General features: G+C 39.7%; 1 protein-coding gene across 2 annotated transcripts in view; it reads left to right on the top strand.

Annotated features, from left to right (window-relative positions):
• Positions 1-20,187, top strand: part of ZFHX4 (zinc finger homeobox 4) — a 180,902-nt gene that overhangs the window by 156,190 nt on the left and 4,525 nt on the right. For both annotated transcript variants that reach the window (XM_037068940.1, XM_037068939.1), the window contains exons 6-10: positions 1,521-1,637; positions 7,877-8,010; positions 8,225-8,425; positions 8,943-9,060; positions 9,568-14,958. In XM_037068940.1, coding sequence (XP_036924835.1) covers positions 1,521-1,637; positions 7,877-8,010; positions 8,225-8,425; positions 8,943-9,060; positions 9,568-14,958 — 5,961 coding nt within the window. The remainder of the gene's footprint in view (positions 1-1,520; positions 1,638-7,876; positions 8,011-8,224; positions 8,426-8,942; positions 9,061-9,567; positions 14,959-20,187) is intronic.

Below are 20,187 nucleotides of genomic sequence, written 5' to 3'. Positions count from 1 at the left end.
CAGCAAAGTGCAAATACAGAACAAACAGATTTGTGTGGTGCCTTTAAAGACTCACTGGCAGAAGCAAACTCTTATTTTGAATGGATTAAGTGTCCTGTTTCCCCTTAGCTTTGGGAAGCTGCCTCCACGGAGCCCAGAGCTGTGCTGTGTCTTGCTCTCACAGTTAGCAGAGCAGTCAGGCCACTGAGACACTCAACAGCATTGTGTGTGTGTGTGTGTGTGTGCTCAGCTGCTGCATATGACAGTGGATATTTCATTCTGCTGTCAGAATGTTATTAATAAAACATGGGGTGTGGAGAGCGCCACGATTCCCCCTTTCAATCACTATAGCATTTGCAATGAAAATTTTATGCAGTGTGTAATTTTCAGTTAATGCTTGACACTTAAAATGTCCATAGCAGCGTTTTGTATGGTTATTGAAGGGTTAATTGTTTCATGTTCTCTGCATAAAAGCTCTGCTTATCAAAAGCAAATAGATGAGTGTATGCCTATGTGTCGATGACCTTTTGCCTTTCCAGGGTTAATTTATATAGTCATTAAACATTTTATGAAATTGAGCAGCCTGGTGCTTCAAATCCCATTTTACCTTCTTCTCCTAATTTATGTAATTCCTACCTGAACAGGGGAATATGATTTTTATTTTTTGTGCTGCCGTAAAAACAGCATGCCATGCTGAGGGGAGTTGCAAGTCTGGTTATCTGGCATTACTCAGATTGCTAAAAATTCATTAAAATGTGACATCAGCACAGTGAGAGACAAATGATCACAGGATGAAAGAGAACAGTGGGCCTTTCACGGATTAGTGCTGCACAGACCCAGCACAGAGGCTAACTGCATAAACAGATTAATCCACCAGCAGCGGCATAGCTAAGATTTACAGAATAATTAAATAGGGTTGAGTTACTATGAGGATTTCCATGTAATCTAGCTGGTGTGAACCCGCGAATGAGGTGTGGGGTGATGTGGTTGTCATAGGAGAAATAGACCTCCTTATGTCCTAGGCCCTGTAGAGCTCCCCCTATAGAAAAACAAATCTCAATGTAACTAACTTTTGAGGTCTCACTCGGACAAATTCCAAAGAATTCCTCTGGAGTCTGGGGAGTGAAGGCAGGAGTAGCACCTGTCTTCTATTTAACCCATCATTATCACATTATTTCATGGAGAATTTTATTTCAGAATTTAGTTGTTCTGCCATCTATCCAAGTCCATGGAACAGGGGTCCAGGAGGTTCTGCTGTTCAGTTACAGGATGGTCTTACACCCATTTTTCAAGCTTTCCTAGCTTCAACTGTACTTAAAATGATTTCGTTTATTTTAACTTAGCACAGGCCCATGTTCTCAATGGATATAAAAGAAGTTGCTTGAGATAAAAATTTGCGTTGGTAGCATCAGCAGATTCCAATATAGACTTGTCAATAAATGTATGTTCTTTTTTGAGAATGAATGTCTGCAGATGATTTGTAAGTGACCAGATTTTTAAATGGTCACATAGTTGTTTGACTGATCTGCCTTTCTAAACAGAAGAACCAAGTGAGGAGGCAGAAGGACCTGTTAAATCAGCAGCAGTGGCTGAGGACGACGAGAAAGAGGCAAATGAGAGAGACCCTAGTGAAGGCAAAAACTCCAGTAAAGACCCTGGTAAGATGTGAGAACCTTTCACCTTTCTTTCCCCACCCCCACTCCCCAAAGCAGCCCTTCCTTTCCCCACACCCATACTTATTAAAAGCTTTTATTCATTTTAAACTGTCTAACGTTTCCACTCCTATTCATTGCATGTGCATTTTGCATGTGACTTCTATCAGTAGCCTCCCATTGACCTATTTTTAATCATAACCATCTGACAGAATAGATGTGGATAAGTTGAAGAATATTACAGAATGACCAGCGAGATTATTTTTTAATCAAATCAGTTTGTGTGCTTGTAATTTTTAAAGCGCTTTTCATTAATCTTAGCTATACTTGTGATTCCTCTGATGGCATATTAATTTTTCATAAGCACAGGATTAGATATCACTTGAGTTTTTTAATCTAGTCACAGGCACCCCCAAACAACATAACCCTAAAAATACATGTTATTTTCCTTGCTTTTTGTTTTTCAACTACACTCAGGAATTTGCCCTTTTTAAGGGCATCTATTTGAGGCATTTCAAACAAAATCCAGTGAAAAAGTTTACAGGTGATTCAGACTAAGAAAGAGGAAATATCATTGAAAAGGGATTAGGTGCTGGATAGTTCTGATCTCCTAGAATAGACAAACCCCAGTAACGAAAGCTACTGTCTTTGAAAACAAACCCTGGTGTCATGACATTTACTTGTGCACAAACAAACCCTAGGCCAGCATCTGGTGTAGATACCTAAGGCTTTTTCTGTGTTTGATTTGGCAAATATGACTTCATCCATGCTTTGTATGTATGAGATGGAAATCTGTGGTCATGATGAATAAATATTACATTGGCTACTTTTGCTGCACGCTATACCTAGTTTTATTATGTTGGACTCACTGAAGCAGAAGAACTGCTGAAACAGGTTCAAGCCTATTAGTTTCAGGTAGTCATCTATCTTTTCCTTGAATTCTAGTGACAGCCTCATATAAAGAAGCTCATTTTCACTATGAAGATATTGGGTTGTGCAAAAAATACCATTTTTACCTGCAAGTTCATTTAAACCCAAATTGTCCCACATCTGTAATTCTGGCTTTGCATATCTTAGTTTTGCATTCTCTTCAAAAATTATTCCAAGGGCCTCCTACTCCTACCCCACACTCTTCCAGGTTAGATTGCTCTCAGGAGTGCCGTGAGAAAGCGCCACTTCAGTTTGTGTTGAGGATATAGTGGCTAACATGTGATTCTAATTTGACTTAAACAAAGAGAATGTGAAGTTGGTGTTGAGCCTAAAGCAATGTAAAAAAGATGCCATAGCAGTATGCTGCCCTTGAGGTTACTGACTAGAAATTGGAAATACCTAGCAATCAGTAAGGTCAAGGGTAGTGCCATTTAAACTTCATTTGAAAAGAGCTGGAAATAGTAAGGGAGTCAGTTTACTCACTCTCTAGGATGGATCTCGTCAAGACTAGCTGCTTGACTACTTACTTCCACAAGGGCAGGATTCTGCCTGCATTCAGTGGCCTCTTTATCACAGTGGTACCTCCCAGTCTTCTGAAGAATGTGTGAAACACTCAAATAGCATGTTAGCGTTCAGTGAGTGCTCATGTAATACTCAGGTATATGACCTTATGCTTGGTTTTACATATTAACACCCTATAAGGATGGATTCTTGAAAATGGCTCTAATCCTCCCATTGAGGGAAGATTCTTACCTGGGATGCACCTTAGATGCAGGTGGCCTGTCTCTATCAGTAACATTCACTTCTCTGCCTGGATAATGGGCTCCCTGTTCCCTAATGGCCAGATGAGTTATTGTCCCTGTGTAATTGTCCCATCTAGACAGAACTCACGTATAGGAGAGGATATGGAACATTTCATAATGGTCGTTTACAACAAATTTTTATCCCTGCAGAAATTCCCCCCAGGTATCCTAAAGGGATAAATATGGACTTTAAAATCAACTAAAAGCAGTTACTGAGGTGTAAATATTTAGCCTGGAAACCTCCCAGACTTCAAGACACTTCTTGTAATTGACAACATGAACTTTTAACAAAGTTTTCAGGTTTTAAATTGAATTGTATTAAGTGAAAAAATTGTTACATGAATTTTTCTCTTGTAAATATTTCTAAGGATTGTATAGTACCTATGTATATATTGTTTTTTTCCTAATATCAATTATAAATGTCAAAAATATAAGAAATCTTTTAAAGTAATCCCTATCAATGTGTTAGATGGGAACAGCATGACCCCACTTCAGCGAAGAACTTTTTGGACAGGAAGGAACTAACACAGGTTAGAAAAACTGTTTTTGTGTAAGCTGTTGTGCGAGTCACAGACATCAGTCTCCAGGACTGGAGCTTTCCAAATGAGGCTTGGCAATATACAAGTTATATTTGTTGAATATTCATTCATAATAGAAAAGCCTCCTAATGCCTCATTTGTATTGTCATTTAAATCTAGTGCCACTTTAGATTAATTATAATCCAAATTACAGCTCTTTGCAGTACAAGAATTAATATAGAGTTTACCCAGATTAATACATTTGCATTGAAAATGTAATATGTCTCTGCCATGGCTAAGGGGACTACTTTTTAATAAGGGAGCAAACATAAGGAAGGATAGAAATTAACCTTCATTATTGCAATTAAAATTATCCTTTCATTCCAGTCTCATTAGAAAAAGTACTGCACTGGTAATTATAATTTAGAATTATTTGGCATTGAATAACATCTTCTATTATATTCAAGTTTTAAGTATTCAAACATTATCAAAGCATTTATTCAAAGTAATATTCAAATAATATCTTAGTATTTTGTTTTATTGTTTTTCTCAAGATTTTCTTTGAGTATATGTGTGTTATTGAATTTTTCTCACTTGTTATGAGTATAAACCATTTTACAACCTTCTGTATTTTAGGGATTAAAAATTATTAAGTAGGTGGCATCTGAGTTGAAGTGAATTATATCATGTTTATATTACAAACTCATACAAGTTAAATAATCTCATAACTGACAGATAATCATTGGCTCATCTATTTGGCAGTGCTTACTTTTAATTAGACTTCATTTTTTTAGTTTAAATATATTAAAAGGACGTATTTTTTTAGAATATTGTAATGTCCTTAGTAACACAAAATGAATTATGATATTACTTCAAAATTTTGTCTAGGGTATCAAAGGAGGTTTATTTCAAATAAAGTTAACAGATATAAATTATGGGTAATCATAAAACTTAATCAAATTTTCCCTGAAATTGGTCAGCCCTTATTTAATAGACATTACTTCTAGAATAAAACAATTCAGGAAGACCTCAAATTTGAGTTTTTATGATTTGCCAGGGAGGCTGTCGTGCTTGAGAGACACCCCTTTGAAACGTAGAAAAGGTGCACTTGCATACAATGTGACTTCCGTCATTTTTCAAGTGATGCTGATGACCTGCCTTATCCTCAAGAGTCTGTTTTTATCGTATGTTATTACATCTCAGCATTCTCTGCTTCCCTTTATCAATAGCATTCATTTCCAGGTGCCTTGCTATAGCTAGGGGGCTTTAGCTATTATTTATAACTTCTTTATGTGAAATACAATGATCTTTACCTAGTTCCTAGCTTGCATTAAGATCATGGTTTACCATATTCTTGGGCCATAAGATGCACCTAGGTTTTAGATGAAAACGGGGGGCTGGGTGGGAATTTGCAGCAAAAAACATGGTAAAGTATTTAATAACATAAATAACATAATATTTCACCAATGTTAATGTAAACAGAACTCAACAGCAGCATTAACAACCATTATTCCTCCCAAATTTGGGGGGAGAAAAGTGCACCTTACAGTTCAAAAAATATGGCAATTAACGAAGTTAATTAGGCAAACAATATTAAAGTTCACACACATATTAGGTGGAGAAATACTATAGCCAACAGTTATTGCAATGGCTATTGAAATGACCCTAACACTTAACTCTTATTTTCTTGATGCAGCATGAATATCACTAAATTCAGAAGCAACTATATTGTTAATGATTATTAGTAAGCATAAAAATAAAATGGGTTAATTATACCAAATATGTACACCAATGTATAGTTTTAGTCAAATGTTTCATAGCTTGAAATAAAATTTTTAGTCCTGTTTAGTACCAATATTAGAATATATATGTTTGTGATAATAAGACAATAGCTGTACATTTAATAGATTTAAAAGTTTCTGGAAGGATTATGCTACTTCTGATGCCCTATAGGGCCTGCAGCAACAAGAGTCATGGAAATTCTACTTTAACTAGTGTGTGACAGTCTTTGGTAGCACAGGGAACTGGACAAGCTTATAATTTGCTTATGTCTGATTCTACCATGTACACAAAAGAATGATAAGGGAATATGACAGTGTTATTTGCTTAAAGGAGCATATTCTTACTCAATAATGGGGAACTAAAAAAAAACTTCCAGTATCAAAGGAGAAAGCAATTGGTAGATGTTTCCTAATGTAGATGACAATCATTTTATACAACTTGATCTGACACCTTAAGCAGTAAATTTTATTTGAAAACACTATTTATCATACTATTTTCTTGAATGTTTATTTCTAACACTTTAAGTGCAACAGCACAAAGTATATTCTTCTTTGAGAAAGAAAAAACTATTTTTGATGCCAGAATTAATTATGAAATAATAATTCCTATTTATGACATATCTTTGGTTATCAAATGCTTGGATCATGTTTAATCAATGTGATGAAATTCTTCAGTCTGTATGTCAAATTTAAGTACATTCAAATACAAATGTGATAAATTTTTTTTGAGATATCTAGAAGGAATCCAAATTTCTCCAAGGCAAATGTAGATATAGAGCAGAAGTACCCATTTGAATAAAATCTAATGTTCGTAAATCTAGAAATCCATATAATTATGTAAAAAGGTAGCAGTAATTTTGCACCTGCCATTATTGTCATTATGTCATCAAAATTCTATTTGAATTTTGGTGCCCTTGCGGTCACACTTACTTTTAAATTTCAGAATTCAAAATCCTGAAATTGTTTATATGATTTAAACATGATCTCTGCCTAGGGTAGAAAAAGGAAGGTATTTTTTATATATCTTTACCTTGTTTCTATAACATTCTTGACCTTATTTTTAAATTAAAATTGAATTATTTTGCAATAGGGTGCAATTTGTTCATTTGTGCAAGCCATATGTGGATTGAAAAAATCAAGGTAAATCTTCATGCGCAGCACACAATCAGGTTGCGCTTAGACTTTACGTCCATGCCAGGGCTGAGAGCAATCAATGGTTTAGCTTCATTGCATTTCAACATGTATTTGCACCCAGTTGTCCAGTGATAGTATCCTCACCCTGAAAATAATTTAGTTGCAAATTGACTGGAAGATGGTGAAAATTGAAAGTTAAAATTAGAAATACTCATAATAAACAGCAGAAAAAAGGTCAGATGATGCCGTGCTATGATGAGATTGGAATGGTTGGTAAATGAGGTTTGGTGTTTGTCATGAGATGTATGTGACATGCCTACCCAATGTCGCTGTAATATCCACCCTTGCAGAGGAGATTATCGGCAAAATTGATGCTGGAAAGAGTTTTCTGTTACATTGGGAAATTAAAATCACACTCTTTCCTTGATGTGTGTGAGGCTCCTACACATGACATTGCTCATCTAGGTAAAATTTTAAACCCCCTTTAATGCTGAATATTTTAATCAACCTCATTAAACAGTTGCCTTCTTGAGATTTGGACCATAGTAGTCTGAGTACCGCCAAACATCTAAAGCAAAGAATAAATCACAAAATAGCATAAGACATGTATAGTCAATATTTGTAAAAATACTAATTTTGTTTGAATTACAAATGTCTCTTCTAGACTTTTGAAATATTTTCAGTATTCAAGAATTTTAGAAAGGAGATAAGGAATTAAACATTAGCAAAAATAATTCTTTTCTATGTTAGCATTTGTGAATGGGAGTAGATTTGCTTTAATGGGATAAAGGCAGCCTGAGACACCAGAGAGCTTGTGTTATTGACGAGTCTTTCAAGGTCTCCTAGGGTTATCTAAACGTGAGACAGGAGTACACTTTAAAATATATTTATAAAGTCCACTTAGTAGACACAAAGAAGTGTGTCTTTCGTCTTTTAAGATTAACATCACATAAAAGTGTTTGGTTCCTTTTGTGCTTTGGTGGCTTTAGAGTCAACACCATATGAAAACCATACAATCTTTCAAGTTTGACATTGTTAGTCTTTTGAAACTGACATGTTCTACTTTTGGGGGGGGTCAGGAATAATCACACCAGAGAAGGAGCTAAAAGTCAGTGTGGCAGGGGTCACTCAGCCACTCCTGCTGGCAAAAGAAGAAGATGTCACAGCCAAAAGATCAAAACCTACCGAGGACAATAAATTCTGTCATGAACAGGTAACTATGTTTTGTTTTTCTTTTTGCTACAAAAAGTTGTTTCTTTTTAACTTTTTTATTATTACTCCAGGCAGTTTAAGAGCCCCAAACAATTCCGTCCTGTTAAAATGCAGACCTTGTGATTGGCAATGAGTTAACCCTCGGTATTACCACTAATGCTCAGAAGTCATCATAATAACATTAACATTTGCCATGTTTATTCAATATTTTCCAGTTCTATCAGTGTCCTTATTGTAACTACAATAGTAGGGACCAAAACCGTATCCAGATGCATGTCCTGTCGCAGCACTCGGTGCCACCGGTCATCTGCTGTCCCCTCTGCCAGGATGTTCTCAGCAACAAGATGCACCTCCAGCTGCACCTGACACATTTGCACAGCGTGTCTCCAGACTGTGTGGAGAAGCTGCTTATGACAGTAAGGACACCACATGGTGATGCACGTGTGACATAATCTCTGGAAAAGTAGCAACACAAAATCTGTAATTATTGGTCAATAATTAAAGCTGTCAACTTAAAGCCGTCTCACAGACTATGTCATAGAAATCACAGTCAATGGCCCATTTGTTGTCTCTTTTGCTTAGGAAAATAAATAAATATGATACAGGAATAGATTATTCAATAATGTATTTACAGCCTTATTTTTATACCTACAATGTTAATCAAATGAGTCAGGTGGACACGTTGACTTTCAAACTGTCTTGAGTATCAGTATAAAGAAAGAGACCTACAAAAACATTTTAAAAAATAAAAGAATAAAGCATTGCAACAGTATTGATCTGAAATTTGACGGGATAGCAATTGTCTGTAAAAGCCACAAAATGTCCCTGCTTTGGCTGCGAAACTCTAAGTGGGATGCTGCTGGCCAAAGGGGGATGTGGCACAGTCTGTGGTTTCTGGGGTATATTTGATGTGAACACCTTGTGTTTTCACAGGTGCCTGTCCCTGATGTGATGATGCCAAACAGTTTGCTGCTGCCAGCAGCCACCTCTGAGAAAGCAGAGCGGGATACGCCTGCAGCTGTCACAGCTGAGGGGTCTGGGAAATATTCAGGTATGCTGACCTGTGACCAAGGTCTGCAGAAAGCACACGTCGGGGGCTTGAATTTGTGGTCGTGCTCCAAGATTATTACTATCAAAGAGTTAAAACTAAAGCACAGAGGAAAAATTATCCCAAGAGACATAGTTTTCAATGCATATTTAGTATTTGTTATATGTCACGGATCTTGGGGGACCCAAGTGTCTATGACCAACAATATTCTGCATGTTTTAATTGCTGAACACTGAGGTATGGTCCTTGGTGTCGCACTGATTATAGCATACTATAATTACCTTTGACTATTTTTATTTCCTATCCCAAAATTCCCTGAGGTCAGGGGTAATTTGTTATTCACCTTTGTATCTGCAGTGCCTAGTACAGTGCTTGCAACCTAGTAGTTGCTCAGTAACTTTTCTCTAAAGAACCAATTAAGCAGAAACCTTTAGAGGCTCTACTTACAATACTTATAGGCGCCTATCCCTCTTTCCTGTAAGCAATGTGCTTGTGCTTTCTCCTGCACAGGTGAAAGTCCAGTGGATGACAAAAGTATGGCAGGTCTTGACGATTCAAAGAGCATGGAAATAAAGAGCGAGGAACAGAAACCAACTAAAGAACCCATAGAAGTGTCCGAATGGAACAAAAATGGGAGTAAGGATGTGAAAATCCCCGATACCCTGCAAGATCAATTAAGTGAACAGCAGAAGAGACAACCCCTGTCTGTTTCAGACCGCCATGTATATAAGTACCGCTGTAACCACTGCAGCTTGGCTTTCAAGACGATGCAGAAGCTTCAGATACATTCCCAGTATCATGTGATTCGGGCTGCAACAATGTGTAATCTCTGCCAACGTAGTTTCCGTACATTCCAGGCTTTAAAAAAACACTTGGAAGCAGGCCACCCTGAACTGAGTGAAGCTGAACTCCAACAGCTGTATGCCTCCTTGCCTGTGAATGGTGAACTTTGGGCCGAGAGTGAAATGATGGCCCAGGACGAGCATGCCCTTGAACAGGAAATGGAGAGAGAGTACGAGGTGGACCACGAGGGGAAGGCAAGTCCTATAGGAAGTGACAGTAGCTCTATTCCCGATGACACAGGCTCTGAACCAAAGCGGACCTTACCCTTTAGAAAAGGGCCAAATTTTACAATGGAAAAATTCCTCGATCCATCTCGCCCATATAAATGTACAGTGTGTAAAGAGTCATTCACCCAAAAGAACATTCTCTTGGTCCATTATAATTCAGTTTCTCATCTGCACAAATTGAAAAAGGTGTTGCAGGAAGCCTCCAGCCCTGTCCCCCAAGAAACCAACAGTGGCGCCGATAACAAACCCTACAAGTGCGGCATCTGCAACGTCGCATACAGCCAAAGCTCGACCTTAGAAATCCACATGCGATCTGTGCTCCACCAGACAAAGGCCAGGGCTGCCAAGCTGGAGCCAAGTGGTCATGTGGCTGGGGGACACAGCATTGCAGCAAATGTTAGCAGTCCTGGCCAAGGGATGTTAGAGTCCATGAGTTTAGCAGCAGCAAGCAGCAAAGATACCCACTTAGAAGCCAAAGAATTAAACAAAAAGCAAACTCCGGAGTTAATTTCTGCTCAACAACCTGCGCATCACCCACCGCAGTCACCAGCACAAATTCAGATGCAACTCCAGCATGATTTACAACAGCAAGCTGCATTCTTTCAGCCTCAGTTCCTAAACCCAGCCTTTTTGCCTCATTTTCCGATGACCCCAGAAGCTCTGCTCCAGTTTCAGCAGCCTCAATTTCTCTTTCCTTTCTATATCCCTGGGACAGAGTTCAGTCTGGGGCCAGAGTTGGGCTTGCCGGGCTCTGCCGCATTTGGTATACCTGGCATGACAGGCATGGCTGGATCCTTGCTTGAAGACTTGAAGCAGCAGATTCAGACTCAACATCATGTTGGCCAAACTCAATTGCAGATCCTACAGCAACAAGCACAACAGTATCAGGCCACACAGCCCCCACTGCCATCTCAAAAGCTGCCCCAGCAGCAGCAACAGCAGCAGCAGGTGAGCAAGCTATTGAAACAAGACCAAGCCAACATGGACAGTGCCGACTGCCCACCCATGAAGGATGCGCCATCTTGCAAGGAGGCAGAAGAGAGTGTGGAAAAGCAAGAAAAAACAAAACAAGAATTTACAAGTGAAGGTGAAGGACTCAAAGAAGGCAAAGACTCGAAGAAGCCCAAATCCTTGGAACCATCCATCCCACCACCCCGAATAGCTTCCGGGGCCAGAGGAAATGCAGCCAAAGCATTACTGGAAAACTTTGGGTTTGAGCTGGTCATTCAATATAATGAAAACAGGCAGAAGGTGCAGAAGAAGAACAAAAGTGGGGAGGGTGAAAACTCAGATAAACTGGAATGTGGAACATGTGGGAAACTGTTCTCCAATGTTCTCATTTTAAAGAGTCACCAGGAACATGTGCATGGTCAATTTTTCCCTTATGGAGCACTGGAAAAATTTGCTCGTCAGTACCGGGAGGCCTATGACAAGCTTTATCCAATCTCACCACCTTCTCCAGAAACTCCACCTCCACCACCACCCCCTCCCCCGCTGCCCCAAGCTCCCCCACAGCCTTCCTCCATGGGGCCAGTGAAAATCCCAAGCTCAGTGTCCACTCCCCTACAAGCTCCACCACCCACTCCTCCTCCCCCACCACCCCCACCTCCTCCTCCACCACCTCCTCCACCACCTCCTCCTTCTGCTCCCCCACAGGTCCAGCTGCCTGTGTCTCTGGACCTTCCCCTCTTCCCTTCTATTATGATGCAGCCTGTGCAACACCCGGCACTTCCTCCCCAGCTGGCCCTGCAGTTGCCCCAGATGGACACACTGTCTGCAGACCTCACACAGCTTTGCCAGCAGCAGCTTGGATTGGACCCTAACTTCTTAAGGCATTCTCAGTTCAAACGCCCCCGGACACGAATTACAGATGATCAGCTCAAAATCCTGAGGGCTTATTTCGACATCAATAATTCTCCAAGTGAAGAACAGATTCAGGAAATGGCAGAAAAGTCGGGCCTCTCTCAAAAAGTTATCAAGCACTGGTTTCGCAACACGCTTTTTAAGGAAAGGCAGAGAAACAAGGATTCACCATACAACTTCAGTAACCCACCTATAACAGTTTTGGAAGACATACGAATTGACCCACAGCCCTCCTCCTTAGAGCATTATAAATCTGATGCTTCTTTCAGTAAAAGGTCTTCTCGAACGAGGTTCACCGACTACCAGCTTAGGGTTCTACAAGACTTTTTTGACACTAATGCTTACCCCAAAGATGATGAGATAGAACAACTTTCCACTGTGCTCAACCTCCCAACTCGGGTTATCGTGGTATGGTTCCAGAATGCTCGTCAGAAAGCACGGAAGAGTTACGAGAACCAAGCAGAAACAAAAGATAATGAAAAACGAGAACTGACCAATGAGCGGTACATCCGAACCAGCAACATGCAGTACCAGTGTAAAAAGTGCAATGTGGTATTCCCCCGGATCTTTGACTTGATTACTCATCAGAAGAAGCAGTGTTATAAGGATGAAGATGACGACGCTCAAGATGAAAGCCAAACCGAAGACTCCATGGATGCCACCGACCAGGTGGTGTACAAGCATTGCACAGCCTCCGGACAGACAGATGCAGCCAAAAATGTCATGGCCCCTGCAGCCAGTTCTGGCTCTGGAACAAGTACCCCTCTGATTCCATCACCCAAACCAGAGCCTGAGAAGACATCTCCCAAACCCGAATATCCCACAGAAAAGCCAAAGCAAAATGACCCCTCACCCCTTTCTCAAGGCACCAAGCCAGCCCCACACTTAGCATCGACCTCCTCAGACCCACCGCAGGCCTCAGTGGCCCAGCCCCAGCCCCAGCCACCCAAACAGCCCCAATTGATTGGAAGACCTCCCTCAGCCTCTCAGACCCCAGTTCCTTCCAGCCCACTGCAGATTTCCATGACTTCTCTCCAGAACAGTCTACCTCCACAGTTACTTCAATACCAATGTGATCAGTGTACCGTTGCCTTCCCGAGCCCGGAACTCTGGCAGGAGCACCAGCACATGCATTTCCTCGCTGCTCAAAACCAATTCCTTCACTCTCCATTCCTGGAGAGGCCCCTGGATATGCCCTACATGATATTCGACCCCAACAACCCCCTGATGACCGGACAGCTGCTGAGTGGTTCTCTGTCACAGATGCCACCCCAGACCAGTGCCTCCCATACCACAACTCCCACCACCATCTCTGCTTCCCTGAAAAGGAAACTGGATGACAAAGAAGATAATAACTGCAGTGAAAAGGAGGGAGGCAATAGCGGTGAAGACCAACACCGCGATAAACGCCTGAGAACCACTATCACTCCTGAACAACTGGAAATACTCTATGAAAAATACTTGCTGGATTCCAATCCAACCCGAAAAATGCTTGATCATATTGCCCGGGAAGTAGGGCTGAAAAAAAGAGTCGTGCAAGTCTGGTTCCAGAATACGCGTGCCCGAGAAAGGAAGGGCCAGTTCCGGGCCGTGGGTCCAGCTCAGTCTCATAAACGGTGTCCCTTCTGCCGAGCCCTTTTCAAGGCCAAGTCAGCCCTGGAGAGCCACATCCGCTCTCGGCACTGGAATGAGGGAAAGCAGGCAGGGTACAGTTTGCCCCCAAGCCCTTTAATATCCACGGAAGATGGGGGGGAAAGCCCACAGAAATACATTTATTTTGACTATCCATCTTTGCCATTAACTAAAATCGATCTATCAAGTGAGAATGAATTAGCTTCCACAGTATCAACACCTGTGAGCAAGACAGCAGAGCTGTCTCCCAAGAACCTGCTGAGCCCTTCTTCATTTAAAGCAGAGTGTTCTGAGGATGTTGAGAATGTGAATGCCCCTCCTGCTGAAGCTGGGTATGATCAAACTAAACCTGATTTTGATGAGACGTCCTCAGTTAATACAGCCATCAGTGACGCCACCACCGTTGATGAGGGCAATGCCGAAGTGGAAAGCACCGTGGGAAGTTCTGGAGATGTGAAGCCAGCTTTATCACCTAAAGAGCCAAAAACTCTTGACACTTTGCCAAAAATAGCAACCACACCCACCACAGAGGTCTGTGATGAGAAATTTCTCTTTTCTCTCACGAGCCCTTCAATACATTTCAACGACAAAGATGGTGACCATGACCAAAGCTTTTATATCATGGATGACCCCGATGACAATGCTGACCGCAGTGAAACTTCCAGTATCGCTGACCCAAGCTCCCCAAATCCTTTTGGGTCCAGCAATCCTTTTAAATCCAAAAATAACGATCGACCAGGTCACAAGCGTTTCAGAACCCAGATGAGCAATCTTCAGCTCAAGGTTCTCAAGGCATGCTTCGGTGACTACCGAACTCCAACCATGCAAGAATGTGAGATGCTGGGGAATGAGATCGGTCTGCCCAAACGCGTGGTCCAGGTGTGGTTCCAGAATGCAAGGGCCAAGGAGAAGAAATTTAAAATCAACATAGGGAAGCCTTTCATGATCAATCAAAGTGGGACAGAAGGAACCAAACCAGAGTGTACCCTATGTGGGGTGAAGTATTCTGCCCGCTTGTCCATCAGAGATCATATTTTTTCCAAACAGCACATTTCAAAAGTGAGGGAGACTGTTGGGAGTCAGCTTGATCGAGAGAAAGATTACTTGGCTCCGACCACTGTTCGGCAGCTGATGGCACAGCAAGAACTTGACCGTATCAAGAAAGCTTCAGACGTGCTGGGCTTAGCCGTGCAGCAGCCAAGCATGGTAGACAGCAGCCCCCTCCATGGCATCAGCCTTCCGACAGCCTACCCGGGACTCCCTGGCCTTCCTCCAGTCCTCCTTCCGGGAATGAATGGTCCCTCCTCCCTGCCTGGATTCCCACAGAATTCAAACAGTAAGTCACATCCAGGGGAGTCAGTCTAATGAATCAGTGATATTAGGCAGCTGATCACACGTGACTCAGAACAGGGTGCCTTTGAATCTCTTTTCATTTCAGTAAGTGAAGATATTAAATTATTTGAAATACAGATTTTATTGTCTATAATTAATAAGTAGGAAGTAAGTCTACCTGAATATATGCAGAAAAATAAAGACTGCCTAATTCATAAATACATTATGTATATCATTGCATTTATATGTCTAGAAATATTCCTTTATAATCACTTCAGTACTGATTGCAAATGGTGTTTAGCACAAACGTGTTGCTTAGTATTTGATGTACATACTAAGAAAGCAAAGCATTAAATAATGCATTTATTTGTATTTTAATTTATAACCTTTCCAAGGGATTTTTTTATTTGTTTGTTTCTATTTGCCCCTACATAAGTGCCAGGAAGTTTAAAAGTTAAGGGCTTCTAGACACAGGAATTTACCCACATAACATCTAACACATAATAAAGCTTATATTTAAAGTTTAACAACTAACAATATGATTTCTGGGGTAATTTGCAATTTGGCATTGCTATAAAATTGTGATGATTTTTAGCATCCATTGGTGCTTGTTATTTAAATAAATTTGCAACCTTAGAAATACGTTAATATTACCCCGTGCCCTCCTACATTCAGCCGCACCCCAGCCAAGGTCTGTAATTAAGTCAAACAAACTTATAAAGCTTTCTGAGACAATGCTAGAATACGATTCCAATTCTGTGCTCATGAAGAGAAATGAAATTTGTGCAGGTTCAATTTCATGAATAAGTGCAGGTATGCAGTTCTATTAGGTTCACAAAGTTGAATACAGTGCAATCACCTGGCCAATCAATTAAGAAATGTTAAGAAGTGTTTTATATGGTATAGAAAAGTTATGTATTATCCAAAATAGAAAAAATGGTTCCCTGATCATTTCTACTTTAAACTAAGTTTTATTTTTTAAATTAACAGTGACTTTTTTTCTTTTTAAAGGGGAATTTTTACATTCTGAAGAGACTTATCTAGGATTAACTGATTACATATTTCCAAAATGTTCCCAAAACACCCAGGAGCTTTTTCATTGACACAAATAGGACTTTTACATAAATATCAAACTTTTCAGTCTCTCCCCTTTTAATAAAAGGCCATGTGAACTTGCCATGTGAACTTAGGAAGATAGTCCCACTTTCATTTGACCTCAGGACACATGAAAACAGTGATACTAAATGGCCTCTTGGCTGTGGCCAGCTCCTCTGGTTCCCTGTCCTGAATGCTGTGTTGCCATTGGAGAGAAGCAGGAAGGGCCCCCACACAAACAAATGGCCCCGGGAACAGTGTCGCGGTGCCCCTTCCTTGAACTGTCATACCTGTACCTTCCCCGAAACAAGACTGGGCTTATATATCCGGACATTCTTGGAGCCTTAATATCCGAGCTGCAATTACATGTTTCGTCTGTCCATTTTAGTTGCCAAATAAAATTGTTTTAAGAATAATTCAAAGGCTATTTTTGCATATAAATGTATTAGTTTTCTAGTTCTACTATAAATATCACTGTAATTATTAATTGACACATAAAAATATCTCATGTGGAAAAACTTGTGTTAGCAATGTTATAAAGTAAAGATTTTCCACATAAAGTCTAATATGAAAAAGCTCTATGATCAGAGATGTACAATTCATAGTTGTGTGAAATATTAAATAAAATATTATATAACATTAATATTGAGTAACATTCAGAGTAATATTAATAGAGTAACATTTGATATTTTACATGCACTAAGAATAGTTCAAGTGTCTGTGTCCATGGTTTTTGATGCCTCTGTAGTCGCCCCTCCCAGCCGTGGTCAGAGCATCTTGGTTTTCTCCCCACTGGATCAGAAGGCCTTTGCTTGGACAACGGGTCCTTTGCTGACTGTCCTTCATGAGAGAAAGTGATAAGGGAGGAAAGAGATGATGTTTATGAAATACTTAAATGACATAACCTTTCCCCTCATCTTGCTCAGCATAGGTACAATGTATAGCCTCCCCTGAAATGTGGGCACTGTTCATAGCTATCCGAGTCATGGGGAGATGGACAGGCAGGTCTTCCTTGGCCAGCAGTATCTTGAAATGCATCAGAGGCTGAGGAACACAGCACTAAAGATGGATCTGTTGCTTCCTAAAATCATGGCCCAAAACAGACTGGACAGTGTTATAAAGGAAAAGTGTTTGTGAACATACTTACTGCGATTTGCAGTTTCTGTTGAATTAGTTTTTTTAGTTTTTGATAGAGTTTAAACATTAGTACAGCAGAGTCACCAGCAGGATCCCCTCTGAGAGCCTGAGTTCCTCACTTCCCAGTTCACATATTTTTAGGTTAATTTACTTGTGGTGGGGAATGCTGAGTATTTTAAGCACCTCCCAGAGTGGAGCTGTGATTCTCCATCTTTTTATCATCATCTTTCTACTGTATTATTTGTCATCAAGCAAATACTTCCTTTACCTTATAGAAGAAATAGACATACCAGCAAGGTGAAGTCAAAAGGAGAAAATTACTTCACAAGTATAATATTTCTGTACTTGTCACATGCTCTTGGTTTTTGCAATAATTTATCTATGTGGATAAACTTTGAGAATATGCCAGGTTCACCGTGGGCCCATCTTAATGGGATTTTACTTGTGGGAAAGGCTTCTTTAAAAATACCCTGTTCCTGCCCTGGCTGGTGTAGCTCAGTGGATTGAGCGTGGGCCTGTGAACCAGATGATTGTGGTTCGATTCCCAGTCAGGGCACATGCCTGGGTTGCAGGCCAGTTCCCGGCAGGGGCCAGTTCCCAGCAGGGGATGCACGAGAAGCAACCATACATTGATGTTTCTCTTCCTCTCTCCTTCCCTTCCCCTCTAAAGATAAATAAATAAAATATTTAAAAAAATACCCTATACCTTTGGAGGCAGACTTGAAGGTTTTGATCCTAAGGAAATCAGTAATGAGGGACTCCATTTAGATGTGAGGTGGTGTGAAGTAATAAGTCTGATTCCAAAGGCTACACCTTTGAAGGCTACACCATTATTTGCAATGTACATGTTCAGTTGTAGTATTTATCAACCTCTACATTTCCTGATTTTAAACATCCATTTTACTCTTTTTTGTATGGAGGTGCTGTTTGGTTTCCCAACTTTATGGCTCACAAAACTTTTTTGCCTTACTTCCAAGAAATCCTCAAATTATTTAGCCTTTCAAGATAATGAAGGGGTCCTTTCAAGAGTAATGTACATCATGTGTGCCTTCATTTTTAAATAAAATGAATTATTTTCTGCTTAAAATTTTTTCCACATTTGTCTTTTTCTATCATGATCATGTGCAAAAAGGGAAAGTGGAGAAAAAAATCACAAGCCTGTACACCTGGGAAAAATTAGAAAACTTTAAATTGACATTTTATCCTTGAGAGTGTTAGCTTCCTTTGGCATTTTGCTCAAGATGAATAGAAAAAAAAATTCTTGATTTTCTATTTTTAACATATAACTTTATTGTTTTAAGCAGTGTCTGATTTTTATATGTTCCATCAGTGTTTGGAAATACTGCCTAACCCAATTTCCTCAAATGAAACTTAAGAACATGCCTTTTGCATTTTTCTCATACTTCAATGCAATTTACTAGCACATTTGAGGTAAATCTAGATAAGAGTAAGTCTTTAATAATTTTATCACAATTGTTTGTGGCCCCGTGTCCTTAGTTAGTTTTATTTTCACCTCAAAAATAAAGTTTCCTGTTAGGAGACCTAGATCAAAGGAACGTGGAAAAAGGACGTCCAAGTTCATGTGAGACAGGCATGTTTTCATGAAAACATTGCTTTTGGAAATAGGCAGCTGTTTCAAGGAAACAAAACCAAACAAAATTATGGTGGTTTGAGATTATCTGTAGATAAACTTTAATCTCTTAGCAAAATTTCAAGAAATTGGAGTAGGAGTTAGGGAATGGGAAAGAAGTTATTTTATTCTGCATTGTAATCACTGCTCAGTTTTTTTCTTCTGTTTCTGGTTTTCCTTTTTCAGTCAGCTTCGGAACTTTTTACTGCGAATTTTTACAGGCTGTCTTTTACTAGCAGGTCTGATATATACTGTTCAGTATCCTGAATCTGAATCTCTTTTCCTCAAATTTTTACTTAACAGCTAATTATTTACCTCAGCTTAATTTTTAAGATACTGATTTCCTAGAACTCCCCAACAGTTTTTGACTATAGTAGTTAATGTTTTAGAAGACTATTGCATGACTTCATTGTATGACCTTTACCTCATTTTATGACCTCTAGATAGGAACCTATAGACTCCATATTTTGGTAAAGCCTAGTGAACAGCCATTGGTCGATCTTATTTTTTAACAGCCATTGCTATTATTTTAACTCTCTCAGTTTCTCAAAATTTGACAATAATTCTGATACAGAAATAGATGAGCTGGCAATTTTTAGATTTATGGGAAAAGCATGGAGGGAAGGGGGCTGAATTATTGAGTCAAAGTCTCACTATACCAGACTTAGAAGGTTGGCTTTATGAATAGGCAAAGAAGCTTGCTACCAACTAAGTGTCATTCTAACAAGGTAAAGAAGGCTCTTTTGTCTTCAGTAAAGCATTTTCCACCTGAGCCACTCATGCCTGAAATTCTGTAATGAGATAGTAACTTCTTTGACTTAATGCGTTATCCTTTGTTAAACAGGAAATAGCACAGAGTACCGTAAAATCAGAATAACATAGTGGAAAGAAACCCTAAATTATCGAATGGGGTTTATATGAAGCCTCTTGAGAAATGGGTGTATTTATATCTTTGGTTCTTTCTTACAAATAAAATTTTTTTCAAAAGCAAGTAGAAAGAAGAAGATACTAGTTGTATTAGTGTAGGAATAAAGGCCAGGAAGTTGATGGTTTAGGCCCCCCAAAGCAACTCCACTGTGTCACAGTTTCCCCTAGGGCTAAGCATAAGTCCCAAGAATCAAAGAAGTTTATCATATTAAAATGGATTAAAGATCAGGGAGTTTATTCATTCATTCCTGCCATACCCTGCAAAGCTTACGTCATTTCCATTTAAATGTATTTCAATTGTGTCAGCTCTCCTTCTGTAAAGATGTGGATACTATTATCAGTTTCTCCCTGAAATTCAATGTTACTTCCAAGCATCTGGGGTGTTTTTTTTTTCCATTTTGAATATTTGCAGCTCAAGGAATCAATTTTCTTACTTAAAGTGGA

The sequence above is a fragment of the Sturnira hondurensis genome, unplaced genomic scaffold, assembly GCF_014824575.4.
Source record: "Sturnira hondurensis isolate 20B ecotype Veracruz unplaced genomic scaffold, ASM1482457v3 Scaffold0018292, whole genome shotgun sequence".
Taxonomy (NCBI): Eukaryota; Metazoa; Chordata; class Mammalia; order Chiroptera; family Phyllostomidae; genus Sturnira; species Sturnira hondurensis.
Note: the sequence above shows the minus strand (reverse complement) of the source record. Positions and strands in the feature narration are given on the sequence as shown.